Source organism: Bacillus rossius, chromosome 5 (assembly GCF_032445375.1).
Source record: "Bacillus rossius redtenbacheri isolate Brsri chromosome 5, Brsri_v3, whole genome shotgun sequence".
NCBI classification, from domain to species: Eukaryota; Metazoa; Arthropoda; class Insecta; order Phasmatodea; family Bacillidae; genus Bacillus; species Bacillus rossius.
In genome coordinates, this window is record NC_086333.1 from 69,192,973 (window position 1) to 69,219,774 (window position 26,802).

The following is a 26,802-nucleotide window of genomic DNA, read 5'->3' on the forward strand; positions in this document are numbered from 1 at the left end:
AAGTACAGTATTGGAACAATATAACAATTTATAGTGCCCAACTTAACAAAATATATAGTAATGATCGTTTATATAATGTTTTAGTTAATTTACAGTCAAATTGACTAAATTTTATAAATAAAAATGCAAAGGTTGTTCGTTCAAAACTTAAACCTCTGATAGTTATTCACCGATTGATTCTAAAGTTTGACGCATTAGAATGCGCGCGTATTTTTATAAACATAACTCACATCTGTGAAAAGGAAAAACGTAGGTAAAATTATAGATAGGTTAAAAGATAGATATAAATTTTTGTGTGTTAGTCTTCTGTTTTGTAAAGATGTATACATATATTTATATGTAGAAAGATCTAGAAAAAGCAATAAAGATATAAAGAGATGTCAAGATAGGCAAAGATGGATAGAGAGAGGGATATTTTTACAGACGTAGAGAGATAAAGGTAGTGATATAGATTGCGATATAGATATAAACATAGTTGCATAAAGTTATATAGAGAGAGTGATATGAATATATATAAGATATATCTGTTTAGAGAGCGGTAGAAAGATAAAGAGAGATTTTTATACATAACAAGAAAATTAGATTTATAGAGAGACATGTATAGAGATGTTCTGTATATGTGTACCTATGTCGAACAAATTTTAAAAAAATATATTTGAAATAGGCATAGCAACGTATGCCAGGCATTAGCTAGTTCAAAATAAAAATAATTTTGTGAAATTCTGCTCTTTAAAGACTGGGAATTTTTTTTCCATGGTGTGCAACACACAAATAAAAAGACGTTTGTATTTAAACACAACAGAATTTATTGCGGGTCACCATGTGCACGATTCGTGATTCAGCTAGGAACTAGCGAGGAGCAGCTCGCGCGGACCGTTAAGGGTGGGGGAGTAGGGGGGGGAGGTTGGAAGTCGGGAATGCGCCAGAGTCGCTTGGTCAATTGGGGAACAAGTTGTCGTAGGACACTCGCTCGGCGATCTGGGTGAGGATCTTGCTGATGATGGACCGCACAACCTCCGTCACCACGGGCTTGATCTCTTTCAACACCTCCTGCCAGTTCTCGTTCAGGAACACGTTCATGTTGTCGCCTGCGGGACAGAGCGACGCCGCCGATTGAACACACGACGCGAGCAAGAAGATAAACAATCGCAAATCAGTGCTGCTTACCAACTCTCTCTTCAGTTTTTTTTTTTTTTTTTTTTTTTTTTGGCAAATCAAGAACTACGCGGGATTTAGAGGCAACCTAACAAACTCAAAATATTAACTTTTCGAAAGTAAATGTTGGCAACATAGATTTTCATGGGAATATTAATAAATATTGCGTTTAATATTATTTATTTTTCAATACGGAACAAACAAAACACTATGATAAAATGCTTACACTTTTGTTTGAAAATGTTTTGAACTCTATAGCTGCAATGTTCGAGTGCTGAAAATCATAACCTCGGTCTCTATTGATAAAAAAAAAAACACACACACACACACACTTGCCCAATCAAAGCAAGGCATACGCAGTATTTTTTTTGTTGCCATGTTTATTTCGTTGATAATTAAATAATTTAACACTGGCAAAAATTATGCCAAAATAAAATATTTTACTATTATAATCTAAACGCCACTCTGTTAATACACCATTCCATATTTTTTTAACTAATAGTGTTCGTAAATATTATTTTCTATTAATGTTATTATGTTTAATACATTTCTATGTTTTCTTCATATTTTAAAGTTAATTTCTGATGTTGGCATTTCTTAACCACACAGTTTATTAGTGAACATATTCCGCCTATACAGTGGCACCACTCTGGATAGACACTTCAGTTAATATAACATTAAGAGAATTTGGTGAGAGCAACCTTTGACAATAAATGATTAAAGAAATCAAATCGAAAACGACCTTATTTACAACCGGAAGTTATGGTTATAGTGATTTTTACATTACTTATTGTTAATATGACGATAACTTCTTTGTTTAAAAACTCACTTTCTAATAACATTTTTAAGGTGTTATCTATCGAGATACTTTCAATAGGCCTATATTAAAAAATTGTAGCAAAGGATTAATTTTAATACTCTATTGCTTAAAAAGTTTGAACATACACACTTTTCATACGCCAGTGACGCCCAGCTTCATTTTTTTATTTCAGAGCCATATATAGTTATTTCAAACCACGATACATGTCAAGTAATAAAGAAACGAATAATAAACATTTTAGAGATATTTTTTGAAAAATAATAAAAATAACCTCAAATATAGAAAGGACCACATGCAAAATCATAAAGGTTTTATATGTGTATTCCAGTATTTTAGTATGTATGTAAAAAATAATGTTTCTTCTTAGTACATTCCGCTGACAATTCTAAAAATATGTTACACGACTGTGTACGGGACTTGAATGAGATCATTGAAAAAAAAAGAATGAGATAGAATTTCTATGTCCAAAGAATGGGCAAAGAGAGGCGGCCTAGGAAAATTCTGGATTTGAAGTCCAAATGAAGAAGACCCCAAGGAAGACCGAGGAGGAGATGAGAAGAGAAGATAGTTAAAGGAGTGCAGGAAGAGAGGAGAAGACTGTAATAAAGTGAGAGATGAGGAATGGTGGAGGGAAAGAGGAAAATGGAGGCATGTTACTTGGCTGACCCGGCCACAGGCTGGAAGCAGTTGTTGATGATGATGGTGATGATGTACCCGACAGTTGAGGTATTGAATTTATTCATTTGAGCTTAGTTCACTCCATTTAACAAACTGTAGCAAAATAAACAAAAATTAGGTGTGGAACAATTTTTTGAGACTTAGCGTAACCTTCAACGTCCTTTAATTAGTACCCGTTACCCATTATACCGAAAATCTTTCTGACCCTAGCTTGGTAATGTACTCAAATAATGGACCAAAAAAAATTTGGTTGTTATTCGCATTCTTAGATTAAATGCAGTTAACCTAAACGAACTCAAAAACATTTAATTTTGTCATCTCACAGCTTTTTTAAAAAATTATTATGAAATGAAATTTTAAACACAAAAATTACAAGAAAGCAAATTTTGATATGAATAGCTTACCTAGAGCCTTGTCGCCATTGAACAAATTTTCGAAGTGGAAAAAAACCTGGCTGACATCAAAGTTGAATTCGTTGTCGGTGAGCTTAATGTACTCCAATCCGTCGTCCTTCTTGTAGAGATCATACTTGGTCTTGTAAGTCCCGACAAAGTTCTCTGAAAAAAAATTTAAAAAAATTAAAGTAACAAATATTAATTATTAGGTTATATTTAGGTAACTTATGTTAACATTAACAGAATATAATCAAATATCGTTAAAAGAAACGGTATGTAAAAAAAATGTGTGTGTGGGGTCAATGAGCGACATAAGTGAAACGTCTTGCTTATTAGGTATGGATTGAGATATATTATTTGTACATTTTTTATCGATCAGAATATAATAATTGAGAATAGTAAGGATGCGGGTATGATCTGAAATGAACAAAAAAGCCTTTTTATCCGCGTCATATACTCTCGCATCCGTTCGCTGACACTGTTTGGCCCCTCATTCGCACGCTGGTTTTGATAAAACCTTTTATCTGCTTCTGCCTTTTTTTATTTTTAGGCATGATGTTAAATCACGATCTCCCGGTGAATAAAATGTAAGAACAAAAAAAAAACACTCCAATCTAACATAAATTACCCTTATAATGTCTATCTCACAAGTATTTAAGTCCTTTTAACGTTTCAAATCATAGTGTTCACATAAAATAAAAGAATTAATTTTATAAAGAAAACTACACTTCTATTTACATTTTCAATTAAACAATTCCAAAAAAAGAATGATACTTATAAATTTAATTGCACAAACAAAGTAAATATTAATTTTAATTATAACAAAGCACTTTGCATTTAATTTTAAAAATGGTATTCAAATAATGGGTTAAATGCGAGAAAAATATATTGAGTCAAATTTTTTGACAGGGAAAATATTTAAATGTTTTAATTTGCCAAAAATTATTGTAAGCTATTGCAAACTGCCTTTAAAATTTTTGTCTGCTAAATTTTAACCTGTTTGGCCTAATATATATACATACACTTTGATTGTATCATATTCACAGCAATATAATTTTTAAAAAAAATTACGCAGCTTAGTCATGAAATATAATGCTAACGTGTTTAAACTGGTAACATAAAACTGTTGTCTTTACTTAACTTAAAACTTAATAGTATATATAGTCTGGAATATAAGTTTTCAACATGCTAAATAAAACGAAATACTGTGTTCTCAGGTTCCCATAGCAGGCGGAGCACCCACGGTCTCTTAGCAACATTTAATTATACCATATTTTCTACGAATTCCCGAAAATTATTCAGGAAGATAATATACAGTATAACAAGAACTATTATTAACCACAAGACAAACAATGTCACAAACATAAAAATTAATTAATAAAATTAGTAATTCTAGAGTCTTCGCAAAGTTAACCAAGTAGACCACTACGATTTTTTCAGAAACTATTGTCTCCCTGAGTAGTTCAGGTTGACTTCCCTGCCATCTCACTTTATTGTATGCTATTTCTTTTTTAATATTCTGTGCTGGTTAGGTTTTCACTTTTTAACGCCGCTATAGCGGCGTTAGCTAGTGCCATTTGGCACATTTTGTTCGGTTAGATTTTTATTAAATAGGCTTTCTTTTAATTAATCATATGTCTCTACACTCTAAAAAAACTGGGCTAATTTTTTGACAAGTATTTGTTCACCATGAACTGACTTTTTTCCTTGTTTATAAACCCAGTCCGGCTTTGTATCATCTTCTCTGTGGCTTTATGGCTTCTTGATTGTGCGTTGATTTTTACTCAGCCCTTTTCCCTGTTCAGACGACACCGCGACACTTTGTGTAGCGCACCGTAATCTCCTCACAGCAGTTGGGGGATTCGTGTTCCGATAGCCATATCCGAGGATCGAACCCAGGCTCATAGGAGAGTTTCAGTACCGCCCATTCCCGACAACTTTCATGTATAGCATTTAGTTTATGATTTAGATAATAATTAAAATGAGTCCATGAGATTATGTTCTTAATTGATGTCAGTTTCGCGAGTTAGCACTCGGGTTTCAAACCCACGGTATGAGTAGTTTGTAAATTGAGCAGATATATTAAATGAGATCAGAAATGTGAGTTCAGACTATTGATAGGTATGTGGCTTTTGAATTTTTTTCCTGCAGTTTTAAGTTGTTTGTGATGCACTTTATTTCGTGAACTGATGATTGACAGTGGGGGAAAGTCCACTGAAGTTCAATTGTTAGGTACCAATAAATTCCAATTGCCACTACATTTCACCTGTAACTATAACATTCGTGCACTACACTCTATTTTTTTTTGTAAATGGGACATGAACATTTATGTAGAATCACAGATATTTGTAAATTTGTACATTTACATGAAAAATTAACTGTATCAATACAAAATAGTGGTTTCATACTGGTTTCAGCTTCTTACCCGGACATTACTGCTTTGTGTTGTCCCAGTACTTCCAATAGTTAAAGTATTATTCGTAATAGCTGTTTAGTTTAACTGGGCATATTAATAAACAAAAAAATCTTATTTATTAATATCCTATTGTCTTTTATATGGTTAAAAAAATTATGCTTGTATGAAACATCAATTAAAATTAATATTGTGACAATTTTTGCAAGAACTATTGAGTATTTCATGTATTAAAAAAAATAGCCATGTATTGTACAAAGATGCAATAACTTTCTTGTAGTATTACAAACAATTTCTTGGCAACTGTATCCCAAAGGAATCACTTGTAACAGTACGGAGGCCAGCACTCACTCAACGTAAGGTTCAGGTCGCCTTCGCCGTTGATGGGCAGCACCAACACCTTCCCTTTGATGCCGTACTTGGAGATGATCTGTAGATCGGTGTCCTTGACCGCGATGTCCACAGACAGCTCCTTATTCTTCAGGTCGAAGCTGCAACCAGCCAATCCCCGCACACGTCACCACGCGAGGTACGGACATCACCACGCGAGGTACGGACATCACCACGCGAGGTACGGACATCACCACGCGAGGTACGTACATCACCAGGCGAGGTACGGACATCACCACGCGAGGTACGGACATCACCACGCGAGGTACGGACATCACCACGCGAGGTACGGACATCACCACGCGAGGTACGGACATCATCACGCGAGGTACGGACATCACCACGGGAGGTACGGACATCACCACGGGAGGTACGGACATCACCACGCGAGGTACGGACATCACCACGCGAGGTACGGACATCACCACGCGAGGTACGGACATCACCACGCGAGGTACGGACATCACCACGCGAGGTACGGACATCACCACGGGAGGTACGGACATCACCACGGGAGGTACGGACATCACCACGCGAGGTACGGACATCACCACGCGAGGTACGGACATCACCACGCGAGGTACGGACATCACCACGCGAGGTACGGACATCACCACGGGAGGTACGGACATCACCACGGGAGGTACGGACATCACCACGGGAGGTACGGACATCACCACGGGAGGTACGGACATCACCACGCGAGGTACGGACATCACCACGCGAGGTACGGACATCACCACGGGAGGTACGGACATCACCACGGGAGGTACGGACATCACCACGCGAGGTACGGACATCACCACGCGAGGTACGGACATCACCACGCGAGGTACGGACATAACCACGGGAGGTACGGACATCACCACGGGAGGTACGGACATCACCACGGGAGGTACGGACATCACCACGCGAGGTACGGACATCACCACGCGAGGTACGGACATCACCACGCGAGGTACGGACATCACCACGGGAGGTACGGACATCACCACGCGAGGTACGGACATCACCACGCGAGGTACGGACATCACCACGCGAGGTACGGACATCACCAGGCGAGGTACGGACATCACCACGCGAGGTACGGTCATCACTACGCGTTGTACGGACATCACCACGCGAGGTACGGACATCACCCAGGGAGGTACGGACATCACCACGGGAGGTACGGACATCACCACGGGAGGTACGGACATCACCACGCGAGGTACGGACATCACCACGCGAGGTACGGACATCACCAGGCGAGGTACGGACATCACCACGCGAGGTACGGACATCACCACGGGAGGTACGGACATCACCACGGGAGGTACGGACATCACCACGCGAGGTACGGACATCACCACGGGAGGTACGGACATCACCACGCGAGGTACGGACATCACCACGCGAGGTACGGACATCACCACGCGAGGTACGGACATCACCACGGGAGGTACGAACATCACCACGGGAGGTACGGACATCACCACGGGAGGTACGGACATCACCACGGGAGGTACGGACATCACCACGCGAGGTACGGACATCACCAAGGGAGGTACGGACATCACCACGGGAGGTACGGACATCACCACGCGAGGTACGGACATCACCACGCGAGGTACGGACATCACCAGGCGAGGTACGGACATCACCACGCGAGGTACGGACATCACCACGCGAGGTACGGACATCACCACGCGAGGTACGGACATCACCACGCGAGGTACGGACATCACCACGCGAGGTACGGACATCACCACGGGAGGTACGGACATCACCACGCGAGGTACGGACATCACCACGGGAGGTACGGACATCACCACGCGAGGTACGAACATCACCACGCGAGGTACGGACATCACCACGCGAGGTACGGACATCACCAAGGGAGGTACGGACATCACCACGCGAGGTACGGACATCACCACGCGAGGTACGGACATCACCACGCGAGGTACGGACATCACCACGGGAGGTACGGACATCACCACGCGAGGTACGGACATCACCACGGGAGGTACGGACATCACCACGCGAGGTAAGGACATCACCACGGGAGGTACGGACATCACCACGCGAGGTACGGACATCACCAGGCGAGGTACGGACATCACCACGCGAGGTACGGACATCACCACGCGAGGTACGGACATCACCACGCGAGGTACGGACATCACCACGGGAGGTACGGACATCACCACGCAAGGTACGGACATCACCACGCGAGGTACGGACATCACCACGCGAGGTACGGACATCACCACGCGAGGTACGGACATCACCAGGCGAGGTACGGACATGACCCCGGGAGGTACGGACATCACCACGCGAGGTACGGACATCACCACGGGAGGTACGGACATCACCACGGGAGGTACGGACATGACCCCGGGAGGTACGGACATGACCCCGGGAGGTACGGACATCACCACGGGAGGTACATTCATGACCCTGGGAGGTACGGACATCACCACGGGAGGTTCGGACATCACCATGCGAGGTACGGACATCACCACGCCAGGTACGGACATGACCCAGGGAGGTACGGACATGACCCTGGGAGGTACGGTCATCACCACGGGAGGTACGGACATGGCGTGCACAGTCCTCGCCCTGCAACCGACTGAAGTCGAAATGAGAACTAACTCTTCCCCCCCCCCCCTACTTTTCTATCAAAACAGCAAAACAATTCTTGATTATAACTACGTTTAATGCTCATTCCTTGCAGACGTTTAGTTTTTATGGTAGTTTAAACGATATTCACTACAGATGGCATTTCTAAGATTTTTCCCAGCCTGTTACTTGTATGTATTTAAAAATAAATTCGTATATTATTCTCTGTTTTGCTGCGATTTGTTTTGTTAACCAATTGCTAACGATTTTAATTCAGCTTCAGAACAAACAACCACTCTACAAACTATTATATATTGAAATGCCTGTTCAGGCAGGATTTAAAACTTTTCCTTCCACATAACGGTGGTAAAATAAACAAAACAAAAACATCACTCTAGAGAGTTAAGTTTCCTAAATGGCTGCTAGATGTCAGATAAGCAGTGAGTATAGATGGATCGCACTGAACGAAGTAATTTTATTGCAGGAGTAGTTTAACATCGACATTATACGCCAAGCTACAACCATAATTTTAAGCCCATAGCAAGTGGCGGATTTGGAGACAGGACAGGGCACTTGCCCCCCCCCCCCCCCACCACAACCCAGAAGGGTAAAATATGCACTGAATAATACAACTTCTGAAGTAATAAACAGTTATCATACTAGGTCCAGACAACCGATGCCGTCCCCCCCCCCTCCTCTAACACAACAGAAGTCAATCCTGAGTCGGCCCCTGTCCATAGCACCACACAGCGTTGCTTAGGTCGGGTTATTAATTAACGCCAGAAATGCAAAAAAAAAAAAAATGCAAGAAGTAAAAATTACAACGATCGTTTAAAGTGTCCGTTTTCGTTTATAAAATACTCAAAACAGCAAAAAAAAAAAAATAATAAAATAAGCAAAACCTCTAGCATCGGCCAAATTTTAGTTCCTTAGTTTCAACTTGCATTTACGCTGTCCATGTTTGAAGTGACGGCTACGAAATAATTTTTAAGACGTATGTCATTTCATGATCATAGAAGGCCACGTTTCTATGTTATACTTACATCACGTTTCCAAATGTAGAAGTTTCTCATTTTGAAAGGAAATAAATCTTATTAATCAAATTATTGGCGTGTTCTTAAGTTTTCTAGATACGGAGAAGAAATGTGTTTTCTACAGGAATGCGACTGCAAGTTGTATTGTTGGTGGTGTCTTGCGAAGTTCGTGATTTATTTTCTTGCGTCTATTGCGTCTTACGTCATTGCGTTTCTTGCGTAGCTTATAAACCCAACTAATATCCACGACGTATGCAAAATTTTGGTTGTGTAGGAAATAACCACATATGCATTCGCTATAAGCAGCTAACATGTAGGCAAGTGACTGTCGCTTGCCAGAAAATAACAAAACAAAAAAAAATAGAGTATTAAAAATTTGGAGCAGCTCGCACTACCCGCAAAACTGACCAAACTAACGAGCCACCACTTAATTCGTGGCATAGCCCATTTTGCTAACCTCTAAGCCCCATTGAAACGTCTCTTCTAGCCTGTTAGCCAACCTAACACATTATCGATGCACACGTACAGAAATCGAACCTAACCTTGTAAAAATCAGCGTGCACTGGTCCACAGAAGATGAATTCATTTCAGTAATGCAGGTATTTGGAATCTTAGTCCAAGCAGTTGACAGCTTTACTGCCTGCCTGTCTTCAGTTCAAGCCAAGTTGATTGCCGATTTACGTTCACATTTGATTCGTGGGATGACGGATCCATTGTGTAGATGTGCGCCAATTGTAGAGGTGCGTGTCGGTCTCCGAAGCGCAGTCGACACCACACCGCGCTAAGGTGCTGGGGTTCTGGGTTCGAATCCCGGGTAAGACAAGGATGTTATTTGTGTTGTCTTAATACACCAACAACCACAACTACAGTTTCACAATGACTCTGTGTGACATATAAATACAATATTAAGGGGGGGATATGATTGGCACACTGCCATTGTGGCACTTATCTTTTAGATAAATAAATTCAACAGAACACCGGCCTCCCAACCAGCCGACTCGGGTTCGATTCCCGGGCGGTGTTGTGGTCTGCGGGGTTTTTCTCGGGGTGTTGCCGTTTTCCCTTCGCCAATTCCATTCCTTCGCCGCTCCACACCCCGAGATCCGGACGGCGAGTCTGCCCTTTAGATCAGGACAGCCGGCCACTGCGAGTGACAGTGTCGTAAACTGCCTCGTGCGGTAGACTACAACTCGGGTGTCTTTTATTTATTTTTATTCGATCCAACGGAGAACGAATATGGATTATGATTGTCATGAGTTTGTTCTCCAAATGAGTCATGCAATGGGAAATTCTGATTTGATTCAAATATTTTGAACGTACGTCACTGAAGTTTTGGACTGTTCGTCATGGGAAAAATTAAAGAATTAAAAAAAAAAATATGTAGTAAAACTTAAAGAGAACAAGCCTGAAGCAGCTGACGTGCAACAGATGGACAGGTAGATGAAACTAGACAGGGAATTGTGGGACAGCGGGACACAAGACATGACAGACAGTGAAAAAAAAAAAAAAACTGCAACTGGCTCGTGTCCATAAGGAAAAATGAAGTCGTGGTGGTGGTGGTTGTCGGTCCGGGTCTACTCACTTGGCGGCCTTGAGCTCGGTGTTCTTGAGGCCGTAGACCAGGGCGTCGGTGAGGTCCAGGGTGATGCCCACGGGCCCGTCGCCTTGCTCCAGCCTGACGTGCTCCACCTTCAGGGGGTCCAGCATCGGCACCTTCAGCTTCGGCTCGCCTGCGCGCGCCACAGAGACCACCCTTTCAGTCGGAGGGAACCACACACCGACCACACACAGGGGCGTAGCCAGGGAGGGGGGGTTTAGGGGTTCAACCCCCCCACCCCCACCCCTCCTTAGCACCAAATCTTTAATTAATTTCTTATTCATCACTCAAATAAATTTCATATTAAAATTAATAAAAAAATTACCATTACAATATTTAAATTTAAGTACCGAAAACTGCTAACATAGCATTATTTTACACTTTAAAATCCAAATTTTCCCCGGGGAGAACACCCCCTCCCCCCGCCAACCCATCACTTTAATTCAGGGGGGGGGGGGGGGGGGCATGCTTCTTAACACCCGCCATACACAAATCCTGGCTACGCCACTGACCACACGAAACACGACCCTATCGCACCGGGTAACCCCTGCACCCGCGTGGCGAATTAAGGCCCCCGCCTGCCCTAGACACACACGCACGGTGCGCAGAGCTTCAGGAAAAAACAAACGCCTTTTTCAAAAACCACTCAACGTATCCGAGTGGAGTCTGCTTACGAAAAGCATTTAAGAGTTCGCCGAGGGCCGGAAAAAACTTTTGATTTCGGATTAAGTTTTTAAAACTGTATGTTTAGAAGAGTTAAAATTTCTAAAACGCATGTTTTCAGAGTAAATTTTTTAGGCCTATAACAACCAGTACATATCCTGAAAAGCACTTTAGGGATTTGCATTACACCTTCCTCTCCATTTCTCGGCCATATAATGTTACGGTCACAGCTAAAATTTCACAGTTGTCCTGTGACGACGAGAAGACTGCGCGCCAGTCCAGAGGAGACACTGCGCTAGAAGCACCAGCGAGCATCGCGCTTATCATCCCGCCTCACTAACACACATACACCCCTGACGAGACTGGCTCCTTAATTTCCCGCGCGATCGGCGGGCCTTGCCTGCGAATAGGAGTCGCCGCCCTGTTCGGCCGGTGCCATTTCAGGACGTGTTCCCTTCCGCGATTGGCCGGCATGTGCCTGGAGTGAACCCAGCCACACGACGAAAAGCATAAAATGCCAAAAAAAAAAAAGTTTTAATACAAAGCGGATGGTCTGGAAATATTTTCGCGTAAAAAACATGGCCCTGCAGATTTGTTTGTGAATACGTGCTTGTGGATTTCATTCTGGTACTAGGAAATAACCCTAAATGCTCAGGTATCTTCTAATCCTAAGAAGTTAAGTGTATTAAAATGACTTTTTTTTCGGTTACATCATTGTTACAAATTTGGGTGTAACACCAATATTCTTACCAGTTTCACCTATTTCGGCACAGCCTATAAGTCATAAAGTTATTTGTACATAAGTTGTAAAAATACTTTAATTCTGTGTACATTATTAATTTAAACATTGTCTAATTTTATCGTCATAAATTGAAACAAGGTCCTCTTTGCGTCCTCATATAGTTGTTACACATACTATATATATATATGTAAACAAACGAAATATTTTAATACTGTGAGTTATTTTCTGTAACTAACTTGAATGTTTTTTGTGTTGGACAAAGTTCTGGATGAGGTTTGTTGCTACGTTGATCCTGAGCTCGCAACTATTGCCGTTACCGTGTGATGAGTAACTGAACAACTTACCGTGAACAAGGGACGGAATAGCAGCAATTCCATTCCTCAGCACACAGCCGTTGAAGTCGGGATCGCTCCTGGAGCACTGCTTCAAGTACGAGGCTGTAACAACAATGGCCGTCGGTGGCCGTAATCACACTGCTCACCGTCTGTTGTTTCAACACATCACGGGGAACATGCACAGCACACATCACACAGTTCCATTTGCTAAACCATCAAAACTCTCATTCATTGGAATGTAAAAAAATTGGGGGTTGTCTGTAAAGTCGGTTTACTGACGATTATTTTACGTGATAACGTCATAAGAAAACATTGATGAAAAATTGAATACTTTTTAATTTTGAAATATTATTTACAGTTTTTGCAAATTTAATTCAAATAATTTGTTTAAATATAATCACGAACAATTAGTTAAAAAGCCCGCCTTAACCTGTTTGATAGGTACTATAGAAGATTTTCTCGCACGGTGGTTGGCCGGTTCTTGCACGCTCGGCTCAGGCGGAACGTGACAACGAGTCATGATTTTTCCGTGCGTGCAGCCGGCGTTCATAGATTTATAAGACGTTGTCACGTCAAAAAAATGCGAGGGAGTCTGTTTGTACTCGCCAAAGATATGTAACAAGTTACCTCGGTAACGATCAAATTAAGGTATTCTCAACTTAAAAATACACTTATTATACGCCACTCGAAATTCAACGTAATTTTTTTAAAATTAATGTCGAGCATGATTAATACACGAATAAGTTCATTTCTTGACGCGAAACACATGTAGAAATCATTACTGAAATTCGTTGCCGGAGCAGCTACGTCGATCATCGAACTTCGATTTTCAGAGCGAAAGGTTAAACTATGTAATCAAATGGCCCCAATACAAGCAAAAAAGAATTGAAAAAATACTAAACCCTGGCTTCGGTACCTGATTTTCGAGCACGTATTTTATTAAAACACGACCAATAATTTTAAAATTCATTAATCAGCTAATACTTTAAAGTTTACCTTTGGTACTGTGAGCTTGGCTTCGAGCCATCCGCCACAGATAGCAGCACCGTGATGACACTTTTCCGTTCCTTGACTCCCGTCGCATTCACGAAACCACTCCTAACACCTTGTAAGATGTTACACAAATCATGTAGAAAATAATGCAGAAAATAAAAGATACCCAAAAATTGTACAGTAAAAGTAATCAATAAATTTGAAATTTAATATAAACGTTTTAATAAAGGAGGTTAAACTAGTGACATGTAACTTAGGTTCACACCTCATAAATTCATCAATACTCCCCCAGGCATATGATCCTGCTAGGGTGTTATCCTCGTTAGGAGAAAGATGGGTCTTTTACATGCCTGACATAAATAGATTCGCCATTTCCAATCGCAGCATGTTACTGGTGAGCGCACGGCTAGGTCGAGAGGTTGAGGAGTTAGTGACAGGCCTTCTGAAAGAGGCACACATTTAGCTAGATTACTTCATTCACAGTGTATGTGCGGAACAAGTAAAATATATATTATACTCTCCGCCACACAGTCACTACTTAGCTGTGAAAATTTATTTAGAGTTATTTTATTGTCGATAGGGATCTATAACTTTGCACTTTTATACATTTCTCAAGGCACGGTGTCACATGTCATATTGGTTACTGCAATTTCTCGTCATTGCTTTTTTTTAATGGCTTCTTCCCTAAATGTATAGCTCTCTTCCGTTTACTGGTTTTTTCCAAATTTTTGTAACTAGAAATGTGTTATCTCATAGTGGCAAAACGTTATTAATTTTTTTTTCTTTTTGTGATCCCTGGCATGACATTTTACAGCTTCAATACATCGTGTAGTAAATATATAATTGCAAAATATTTGACCCAACAACAAATGAAGTGGGTATATAGTAGTAAATTTACAGTAATAGGTACTTAAATAACGTACATATAAAAAACTAAATAACTGAGCTACATTTCTATAATGAACGTTCTTTTGTAAAACATTTTATCCTGCACCAGATAATTTTGTGTAAAAAATAGTAATATTTTTATTGCATACTAAGGATCATATAAGAAAAATTATTATGAGTTTTAAAACATCATATAGTGTAAAGATAACTTTGAAAATAATACAAAACATACTTAACTAATCGTATCTCTCTGTTTAGTTGAATTCTTTTAAACTAGCTGAATCACCCAGCGTTACCCGGGCTAAAAATGGACCATTGGGAGCTGATTTTCGGAAAAAATGTTCCTCATTTGATGGCTACGTAACATAAGGAACATCACGGCCGAGTTGAAAGTCTTTATGACATGACATGTTCATTATCTTCCATACACTCTAGCGATCGCGAGAGTCTTTTTGCTATTACTTGGGATGACACTTTTAAAAAACTTGATTTGCTTATGCGTGGTATTAAAACACTTCAAAAATATAGTAAAAAAAGTCAAAATGTATTTGAAATATTAATTAATCGACAAATCCAACTTGAACTGCAAGAAAACAATGCAATGGCCGTTGTCATGGAGACGCAGAAGTTATCAGAAATACAATAGCCCGTTACCATGGATATAAATAAAGTTTTGACAATACAATATAAAACAATCCCCGAATCCATTCCATAAAAACCATACTTTTTCCGGGACAAAATGTAGGCTATGCCACTCTCCGGCCAATAAACTATCTATGTGCAAAGAAATAATGTCCATCCGTTGTTTAGTTGCTACGTGAAAGAAGGACAAACCAAAAAACCAACAAGCAGGTTTTTTTTTTGCATTTATAATATTAATAGTAGGAAAGATGGAGTATTTTGGAAAACAGTGCCTGAAGCCTGGTGCAGCCTGGATAGTTTACAAAAACTCCGTCCTTTAGGCTTCGCCATTGGTGGTGACCTCCGAGAAAACAAATATGTTTCCTTCGTTCACAAAGTCTTAGGATCGAATCACAGGTAATTATTTTCGACTCTAGCGTCGATGAGTTAAGTTTACAATCTGATATTACCTTTATCCGTAACACCAATTAGCCTCCAGTAGTAAAAGCGAGGGCCTGAATAATCCAAATTAATTAAGAATAAAAATAGTTTCCACATTTACGCTATCACGTGTGAGCACAAAACTTAAGCATTTAAGAGATATATTTTCAACTGTAGTTTGAAAAAAATGAATATCAGAATATGTTATTATTAAATTTACAGGTTCTTTATTTAAAAAAATCCTGGTTTGTCCTTGAAGTTGCATTCCAAATTTGATTCCCAAGACTGTTTTTATAAACCTGTTTGCGGCGATAACCTTTGTCGATTTGAGCCAGACTGAGGCATTGGTGAACGAGCCACCTTTAAGTCAACTATCTGAATATTAGTTTAATGTCTACATCAGTTCTCGAGTTCTTAAGTTGTTCACAAGCTAATCTTGAAAACGTAAGCACGTAAATTTATGCACATAACTATCTGATGCGCCTGTGCTTCGCTACTGTGGTCTACAGGCAGAACACAATGCCAAATCCCGTTGTCATAGAAAAGAAGAAAGCACCAACAGTGAAATAGCGAAATTTTATCAAGAATTATCAAAATTCTGCTTTTTCCAGTGGTTTTCTCGGAATCTCATGCGGAGGGTGACCTTCTTCGTGTTTCGAACGGCAAATGTACAAAATTTCTTCGAGATCGGAGTAAAACTGTAGATATGTACCTATAGTAAGCAAGCAAACAATCGGAAACTTTAATTGATATGTTATTTTAATATTTTATTAAAATATTTAATTAATTTTTAAATTTTTTTTAGCCAAAGCATAACGCCAAAAAAAAAAAAAGGTGTCATAAGTAAACGTTGAAAAAAAAAATTATGTGTTGCCTACTTACTTCAAATATCAAGGCCCAATTTATGTAAACGATAAAAAAACACGTTTAGCTTAAATCTTTATATATATATTTCTTGTGTGCGTGTGTATGTCACTGAACTCCTCCTAGACGGCTGGACCGATTTTGATGAAATTTTGTGTGTGTGTTCACGGGGATTCGAGGATGGTTTAGATTCAGAATTGGATATTTTATCTCGATTCTGAGTTAAGAAAAACTAAAAAAACACGCTTTGAAAGCAAAAATTGCAACGCATTATTAGAAGCCATTAGGTTTTGCTATTGTAAGGAACTAAGTAGAGAGTAAGAAAAAAATAAAGATCCTGACAGTTTATAGTGTCGCCATATTTGTTTCAATTTTCAATACCCTTTTTGTATATTACAATTTAAATTGCAGAAAAAAATCATGTTTCATAGCCACACAAATAGTGAGGATGGTTTAGATTCACAATTGGATATTTTATCTCGATTCTGAGTTAAGAAAAACTAAAAAAACACGCTTTAAAAGCAAAAATTGCAACGCATTATTAGAAGCCATTAAGTTTTGCTATTGTAAGGAACTAAGTAGAGAGTAAGAAAAAAATAAAGATCTTGACAGTTTATAGTGTCGCCATATTTGTTTCAATTTTCAATACCCTTTTTCTATATTACATTTTAAATTGCAGAAAAAAATCATGTTTCATAGCCACACAAATAGTGAGTGTGTGTCATTTCTCTATGTCCACGAGGTCTCGCCGCGTCAATTTTCTCCTTGGAGCGAACCCGTCCGCTTAATTAAATAAACAGCTTTTATCGTTGAATGATTTCATGATTTATTTAATGAAAATATGCTCTCATAAAAACATTAGTTAGATATTCAATAGGTGTCTTTCTCTCACTCTCTCTCTCTCTCTCTCTCTCTCTCTCTCTCTCTCTCTGAAATGTATGTAGCTTGCTCGCGGGTCAGTAATGCAGACAATCTTTACATTCTAGCTCGAGACGGAAAAAACAGTAAATGTGGTCTACAAAGACATTTTATGAAGTGTCTTCCCGTCATTACATTTGAAAGTAGAAACATATTTACTCAAAATTTAGGTAGTAACATATTTTTATTGCAAAGACTGAAATAGAGGTGAGAAAAATTATCATTTGTGAACATAACAAAACTACTACAACTGTATCAACTGTTATGTAATAATGTTTAAATTTCTAAATGGTGCAAGATAATACAAAATTCCATGCGGAAAAAGTCGTGGGCAGCAGATACGTATAGTTATAGGTGTGGGGCTATGCATGCTGATTTTTCATATACTGCATGGATGCGAACATGTAAGAATAATCTATCTATCTTACTATAATAAAACAGTACTTTTTCTGTCTGTCTGTTTGTACGCGATTTTGATGAAATTTTGTGTGTGAGTTCACGGGGATTCGAGGATGGTATATATTCACAATTGGATATTTTATCTCGATTCTGAGTTAAGAAAAACTAAAAATACACGCTTTAAAAGCAAAAAAACTAAGCATTGTTGATAATTAGCCTCCATGGCAACGGGCTTTTGCATTGTTGTTGCCTTCTGCGTAACCATGGGAAAGGTTTTTGGTAACGGCAGTGGCGTGCCCAAGAGGAGGGGTATGTATAATGAGAAGATACGAAATGTCCAGCGTAGAAATACTTACCGCCATATCCATGTCTCACAAAAAGTACATTTGGGCAGGACAATATCTGTCGGGTCCGCTAGAAAGATATATAGAAAGATAGAGATATAAATAGAAAGAGAGAGTTATAGAGATATACATAGAGAGATAGAGAATTATAGAGATAAAGAGAGATGCTTAGTATACGTTTAAAAATTACAAAAAAAATATTAATTGAGGCATTGCAACGCATGCCGGGCATTATCTAGTAACTGTATAAATTATTAAGTATTTATCGAGTTCTGGTAAATAAACATTTTTAAAATTCGGAATAATACTCCAATTCTTTTATTTTAAAGTTTTATGGTTTTTAAAAAAATTTTTGGCTCAAAACATATTAAAAAATCATATAAATTTAATGAATTCCTCAATAAAATGTTTAAAACCTTTTCGAATACATGTTTATTAATGTTCTTGTGATGAGTAATTATAGCACTACAAAATCACACCGAGGTTTGGAAAAGGGTGGGGAGGGGAGTTTTCAAGTGAAAAATTCAGGGCGGAAACAATTGCACTTAAATAAATGAAAACAATATGTAAAAGAGAAAAAATTATACAAAATAATGGGCAAGCGAGTAAATAATGAATGTATTTTCCACTCACACATAATTGGCATATGGCTGAGAAGTTCCAAAAGTAGCGCTTAACGCAGTGTGTTTATTCTGAATGTACTGTTGGTAGCGAATGGTTTTTTTGGATGTTAGACCCATAAGGCATCGCTGAGTGTAGGTATGTGAGATAGAGTCCTTGAGGAACTTCTGCACACGACCGCTAATTTGAATTTATTAATTTTTTTGTTTCAGTCCGTGACGCGCATCGTGTGTTGCAAGATGAACCGGTGAATGGCACTACTTTTTCTTCCTATTCACTGCCCTTTCAGCCCACCGCATAGCTGCTCAGCAGCTGACGTCAGTTGGGTCGTCACACGTCAGCATGAGATTGGTCGCAGAACAACTTCGTGATGCTCATAACCACCAACTTATTATTTGCATGCTTACAAAATACATGTTTTCAACACATGCCCTTGGGCCTCAGAAGTCTCCCAACACAGAAAAAAAAAATTGGTTGTCTGAAAAGACGGTTTACGGACGATAGTTTAACTTGATAACGTCATAACAAAACATTGATGAAATGATTTCATACTTTTATGAATAAAATTGAATCATTTTTATTGAATTATCACTATTTTGTATGGATACAAAGAAGGAGTGAAATGAAATCTACAATTTAATTGATAAATTTACTTTTATTTGCACTCATTAATTCAAATATGTTTATTACCTTAACGAAGAGATTATTTTAACTATAACTTTTATACATGTTTGCTATTTAACTTCTTTCAATATGTGTTATTCTGTTAAGGATAGGACGATGATAGGAAAAGTAGGAAACGAATGGGAGTGTTTTAAGTTTAATGTGCCTCGAAAAAGTCAAATCGATGGTTGTTCCAATCGAGTGGAAGAGATATAAATGCGACGCAAGCGTACAATGAGCGTAACGGGACACAGCGTAACGGGACACTTTTTCGTGCGTGCATCCGGCGTTAATCAATTTATTATACGTTGTTACGTCAAAAAATGTTTTTGCACTTTTAGAAAAAGATTCTTTTGGAAACCAACTGCCAAGAAATAGTTACTAATACTACAACAAGGTTATTGTAACTTCGTAAAACACGTGGTTATGATTATTTTTTGCTCGACATGGAATAAGCTTTTCGAGATAATAATGAGTAATTCTCACGTAAATAAGCGGATAATTTTGTATTATAATTCATGAATAATTCCAGCTTAGTTTTTTTTTTCTTCTAAAGCACGGAAAAGATAATCGAATATTGAAAAATTCGCGCAATTAATATGCGCAGGCAATTTCGGGAAAATATTAAGGAAACGGTCTACAAGTTACCCCAGTATTATTGAAACACAAATTTTTTATGATAGAGTTGTTCCATTTAATTATACAAATTTACAATTATTGTAATTTTACAAAATAAATTTTGTTCAACTTACAAAAAAAAATTATACTTATAAACTTCATCAAGGTTTCATAATGATGATATTGTTCATAATGAATTCAAATGAAAACTCTTTGATACTGCACTTTGTTATTGTTAATGTAAATATATATATATCATTAACTTTGTTTGTTAAACATACATACACGTATATTTATGCCTGTTACGTGATGTCATATTCGTATTTTTTATAGCTAAAAAATTAATTTGATATCTGTTGACTCAATAAAATGTGTTTTAAATTCTTCTGTTATATAAAAAAGGTATTTTTTTAAACATATTAATTATTTATTGCATTACACGAGTCCTATACTTTAATCCTCCTATGCTGTCGGTTCAAAGAAAGCATAAAATATTTATTTTGAGTAAATTTATGATTTTCATAGGTGCAGTCGTTCGAAGCGCCCAATTTAGTGCAAGGAATACATGGATGTACGGAACGTTTTAATTACAAGGATACATAAGTTTAAGCTTATATGCCATCGCTTAGATTACCGTACACAAAAATCCACTTTTGATAAGATTCCTAATAATGTAATGGAATGTATTAACCTATGCATATTTGAAAAAAAAAATTCCTGAACAGTAATGATTTTTTCGCCTAAACAAAGATAGGATATGAACCATAATTTAATGGAAAGTTTTCCATGCAATTTAATACGTTAATCTCTTCAATAGCATGTTAGTAGTATGTAATTGGGGCTCCGAGCGCTGGTACCAGTGCGTGGATTGTAGATTGTCCTCCATATTGGATAGTGACGTCACGACGGCCATTTGGATGACCTTGAACTTCACCTTCACCCTGGTGGCCATTTTGATCCGCCACTTTGGATCAGCAATTTTTTATCTGCCATATCGATTTCTGGAATATTAAGCTATTTTGTTTTATGCTATTTTCAATTCTAAAATTTTCCATCATCTAGGACCCCACTCCCTAGCGTTGGAATTGTCGTTATGGTTGCCATATTGAAAGTTCGTAATTTTAATGATAGAAATTTAAAAAATTAAAATGTATAAAGAATTAATTAAATCATTTATAGTATAAAAACTTCTGCCATTTTGAAAAATCCATAATATTTAACTTATAAATAAGGAAAAAATTTTAAATTTATAAAATAAAATAATCACAGATTTCCAATATGGTGGCCAATTTTCCAGATGGAGCAAGTTTTTATATTAAAATGTTACTTATTCAATTTTTTTAAAAATTTTAAAAGTTTTCCTAAATTTCTAGCATAAATATATCGGATTTTTAATATGGCGACAGAAAGGAAAATTGCAACACTAAGGAGTGGGCTGTTCGATGTCGGAAAATCTATAATTCAAAATGGCGTTAACCAAAATGGTGGATTCATAATAGCCGGCAGAGTCAAGGTCAAGTTCAAAGGGCAATGTTAACCAAGATGGCCACTGTGACATTAAAATCCACAATCCACGCACCGGCACCAGAGCTCGGAGTCCATTTACATACTACTCATGTTTACTAACATTTCCCAACAAAATTTAATTTCAACAGGCATACAATTGTGACATAAATAAAAATAAAATATTATAATTAAAAAGACATAATTTATTAATAATATACATTGTTGGTTTTTGCAGCTGCATGAACAGTAGACTTGCATTCGAGAACAGTCTACCACACTTAAAGTAGATGCCCATTTGAAAACGTTCAAGCAGCATCAAAATTTTTAATTTATTTTACAGAGCAATTATCCCCGCCATATTTTGGAATATTTTGTTGGAGGCTGTTTCGCAAACTAATTTAAATAAAAATAATAATAAAATTGGTGCTCTTACCAAAACATTACAAATGTTTTAACTGCGCACAGAACTGTATCAAAATAGTAATTCGTACCCATGCCACTCACAATGTAAACATTGCCATCCCACAAGTAACCTCGGAGAGAGATATGGTGGATTTCTGTTGTGCTACCCTACCCCTCCATTTGCCAGTTTCCTATTCGTAACCTTATACATTCTAACCATTTTTTCTTTACAAAGTCAACATAATTATTTTAACATATAAACTTTGTTGAATTTTAAACATCTTAGCTCTCGGTATATCGCTTATAGTGAATTGAATGGAAGTCACATGGAACGAAAATGTGTAACCACGGTGCTGTCATCTGTGGCGGATGGCGCTAACTAAAGTTCACAAAGCCAAAGATAAACTTTTTAGTATTAGTTGTTAAGTGAATTTTAACAAGATGGACCGTACATTTGTGTACAATGCCAGGGTTAAGTATATATTTCAAATATATTTTTCTCTTTTATCGGAGCAGTTTCGTTTTATAGTTTAACATTTCGCTCTGCAAATCGAACGAATCGGCAATCAACGCAGCTGTTCCGGCAGTGCATTCTGGCAGCGTATCCGGAAACTATAACGGGTCAAGAAATGTGGCTGAAAACACAATTTTCGTATCTTGATCATGCTCAGCATAATTTTTTTTAAAAAAAAAATTAATTTTGATTTCGTGTCCTAGTTTCGTATTATAAGTGTATTTGCAACACGAGAACACGTGAATTTGCTCGTTAGCGAGGTAAGATGTGTACATTTTACTGGTGAGTAATGAAAGACTCGCACAAATGTTTTTTTTTGTTCCCTTGGTGTGTCGTTGAATATGAACTGCACCCGCAAGCTGGCCTTTAATTTAATGTTTATCCTTACAACAACTCGACCAGTTTCAAGGCCAGCGGCCTTTGGTGAATGCTTCGTTCGCGCAAGCGCACAAGATACATATCTGCTATCCCAAGACTGCGCAAGCGACTGTGTACAAAAAAAATAAAAACAAAATACAAAAAATTAACAAGTAAAGTCTGTTTTTTTTCAAATAAAATCCAACATTTGAGAGAGCTCCGTATATTTGTTGAAAAATAAATTAATATAAGTATTTTCCATTCCCGACCTAAAACTTCCAATCACTTGCGTCGTATTACGTATCAATCGCACATTAATGTTGCTACGTTTTATTAAAAACTTACAAAATATAAATCAATTGAGGAAAATTATCTACTTGGGCCTACCAAACAAATCTAGTTGGCCATAACGCCTACAAATAATTAAGTAAGAAAATTTGTTATGCCTGACAAGGGGAAAAAGATGGTGGCTTGCTGTAGTTGCCAGGCGGGACCACGGGTTTTGAACCCGAGGCAGATTATTTTATAGGTTTTTTGTAAAATATAAATACTGTGTCCGTTTGAAAATTTTCCCCTCCACCCACAATAAAAAAATTGTCATGAAATTTTGGTGTAATTGATTTATGATTTATTTTACCTATTGAAATACGTAATAAATCATTCTAAATTACTAACTTATTTTATGTGAATCGCGTCGTTTAGTGGGTATTAATTTTGCGGGTATTAGAAAAAAAAAGGTTTTCCCAGTTAAAAGTTTCAGAATAATAATAAAGTAAACCAATATATACTCATTTTTCCCCATCGGAAGGGAATGATATTAATGAAATTAATGAAAATGGATACGATGACAGGCAGGGAATCAAATTCTTTCAATTTAATAGTGGACAGTTCCACACCTAAAGCTAACCCACAGGAAACGATGAAACTGATCAGGCACAACAATGTTAGTTTTTATAAGTAAGGCTGGAGTTTTCTAAAAGACTAAGTCATATCAACAAATGCCAATCGCTCAAGTAAACTATTAAATTTTTCCTACGCGTCATTTAACCCCATGATATTTTCCAGTCTACAGCTATCGGTAATGCTATTAGAGTTCCTTTCCTAAGTACAGCAACGTCTTCTGACTACTTTCGCTAAAACGCCATCTCGATAGCAGTAAACAAATAAAAAGTGATAATTATCGATATATAAAATTATTTACGCATCAGCATACATTCTTTCACTAGCATTCATATTGAAAATAATGCCAGAATTGATGAACATATTTTTTTTCTCGATACGAATAAATAATAATCGTTAATATTTAAAATTCTTCCGCTCGTGAGTTCTATGCAAAAGGAAAATATTATAATAAAACCCTTTTTATGAAATTAATTTATTTTACCTAAACCTTAAAATATGATAAACATTGTTATTACGTCATTATCGTCGAAGTTTAAAGTAATATAAAATATAATTGCGGAAAGTTTTCAGTCAGTGAATTTCTACATATGTTTCTTACGTTTCGCAATCGATAGAAATCAAGCCATTATTTACGTAGATTTACTGGTTTAAGGTGACAACGTTTCTTCCTCAAATAATTTTCTCCACCCAATTTAGTGACCGGTTCGTCGGCAAACGTGGAGAGTGTGAAAAAAAAAAAGGGGGGGGGGGAATGTTTCCTGCCGAGACTACACAGAAGGACATTTCCTGTACTATTACAAAAGTCTCTCGTGGAATCCACATGCCAAGAATACGTTTCTAATACTACATGAAATATATTGTATCTTTTTACAACACTTGGCTTTGGTTATTTTTGCAATTATGAAATACGTTTCACGACACAATACTAAGTATTTTTTTACGAAAATTAGCGCATTATTCTATATTTATATTGACGTTTCATTCACGCATTATTTTATAACCACGGAAAAGATAGTCAAATATTAAAAAATTGGACACTATTTTGTTTAATTATGCTAATTAACTTGCGCAGTTAATACTGGAAAACTATTTAAGGAATGGTTTTCAAATAACTTTAACTATTGGAGGCACTGGGACAACACAAAGTATAAATGCTTGGGTAAGAATACGAACCCAGTATTACTGCGAACACTATTTTGTAGTGATACAGTTGTTTTCATGTAAATTTTCAAATTTGCAAATATCTGAAATTTTATGTGAATAAATTCTGTTCTAATTTAAAGAAAAAAAGGGGGGGGGGGGAGAATTCTTTCAGTACTCGTTAGTGACGTGTTAGATCTAACCTCGGTAAAGAGCAAATTAGTCTGTTCTCATTGTGCAAAAAAAAAAATTAAAGTAAGAAATTCGGTCACGAAATTTTACGTAATATTCTTTAAAAATAATGGCCGAGCCTGATGAATAAACGCAAATTGTGCTGTCGACTACTTTCTCGGACGCGAATCACACGTATTTTCCGCATCCTCCCGCTAGAATTCGCTTCCAGAGCAGCTACGACGACTACCGAATCATTATATAATTTGCACACCGAAAAAAAGAACTGATTTTCGACGTGAAAATTTAATTTTAAAATTTTTTGAAGTTACCCTCTAGCTTTTTTGGACTCTGGTTTGCCACATCCGCCACAGATGGCAGCACCCACCGTTGTTAAACTTTTGACGTGACAACGTCTAATAAATCGATGAACGCCGGCTGCACGCACGAAAAAGTTACCCGTTACGCTCATTGCACGCTTGCGCCGCATCTATCTCTCTTCCACTCGATTGGAACAACAATCGATTTGACTTTTTCGAGGCACATTAAACTTGAAACACTCCCATTCGTTTCCTACTTTTCCTATCATCGTCCTATCCTTAACAGAATAACACAGATTGGAAGAAGTTAAATAGCAAACATGTATAAAATTTATAGTTAAAATAATCTCTTCGTTAAAGTAAAGAACATATTTTTTGAATTAATGAGTGCAAATAAAAGTAAATTCATCAATTAAATTGTAGATTTAATTTCACTCCTTTTTTGTATCCATACAAAATAGTGATAATTAAAAAAAAATGATTCAATTTTATTCATAAAAGTATGCAATCATTTCATCGATGTTTTGTTATGACGTTGTCACGTTAAACTATCGTCCGTAAACCGACTTTACAGGCAGCCAATTTTTTTTTTCCACCATAGCATTCACGAAATTGTTCCCCCAGGAATTGCCGGTACAGCGAAAGGTGCTAAGAGGTTACACGCGCGGAGGGAAAGAAAAAGAGAAACAGTTTGACGGAGCACTCACGGAGCTTGACGGATTCCGCGCGGGCGGTGGTCGCCAGCGCCGCCAGCCACAGCGCGAGAGCCACGCAGGTCTTCATGTTCTCGCACGGGGAGCCGGGGAGGTCTTCTGGTGGAGGTCGCGTCTTCTCCCTGCCGGCTGGTCGGGGTGGCGGAAGGATATCTGCGCTGGAGTCGTTGTGCTCCGGGCGGCGCGCGCGCTCTTTATATAAGCGGCAGCGACGGCGCGGGGAAGAAACGAAACAAAAAGAAAGAAAAAAAACAATTCGCACGTTACATAGAGGCTGTGAATTGCGCGCAAACAAACAAACAAAAAAAAAAAAGAAGTAGTTGCCGATCGGCGGTCGTAAAAAAAAAAGCGGGAACGTAGAGGAAGGAGGGAATGGAGAGAATAATCACTATGTCCTTCGTTCGCCCTGCGGAGCCGACGAAGAGGAAAAGTTTCGACGTCGAAAAACGAGATTGTGGGCGCTCGGGTCTTCACGTGTCTTCGGAAGAGTCTAGTGTGAGGGGGTTGGGGGAGGGGAAATCAGGATCTTTCCTCTGGCTACGCCCCTGACCGCGACGACTTCTCACCACGATCATCATCT

At 38.1% G+C, this 26,802-nt stretch overlaps 1 protein-coding gene across 1 annotated transcript; it reads right to left on the reverse strand.

Annotated features, from left to right (window-relative positions):
- Nucleotides 1–782: 782 nt before the first annotated feature.
- Nucleotides 783–26,802, reverse strand: LOC134531969 (protein takeout-like). The gene is made up of 6 exons (XM_063368070.1): nucleotides 26,217–26,802; nucleotides 12,836–12,928; nucleotides 11,072–11,219; nucleotides 5,813–5,952; nucleotides 3,058–3,210; nucleotides 783–1,088 (listed from the first exon to the last, which is right to left on the reverse strand). Exons 1-6 carry the CDS (start codon nucleotides 26,290–26,292, stop codon nucleotides 937–939), a joined length of 762 nt encoding a protein of 253 aa, XP_063224140.1. The 5' UTR covers nucleotides 26,293–26,802; the 3' UTR covers nucleotides 783–936.

Coding starts and splice junctions, on each gene's coding strand:
- LOC134531969 (XM_063368070.1), bottom strand. CDS start 26,292: ATGAAGACCTGCGTGGCTCTCGCGCTGTGGCTGGCGGCGCTGGCGACC. Junction 11,220..12,835: donor TATTCCGTCCCTTGTTCACG/GTAAGTTGTTCA, acceptor TGGCGCGCGCAG/GCGAGCCGAAGCTGAAGGTG. Junction 5,953..11,071: donor ACCGAGCTCAAGGCCGCCAA/GTGAGTAGACCC, acceptor GGCTGGTTGCAG/CTTCGACCTGAAGAATAAGG.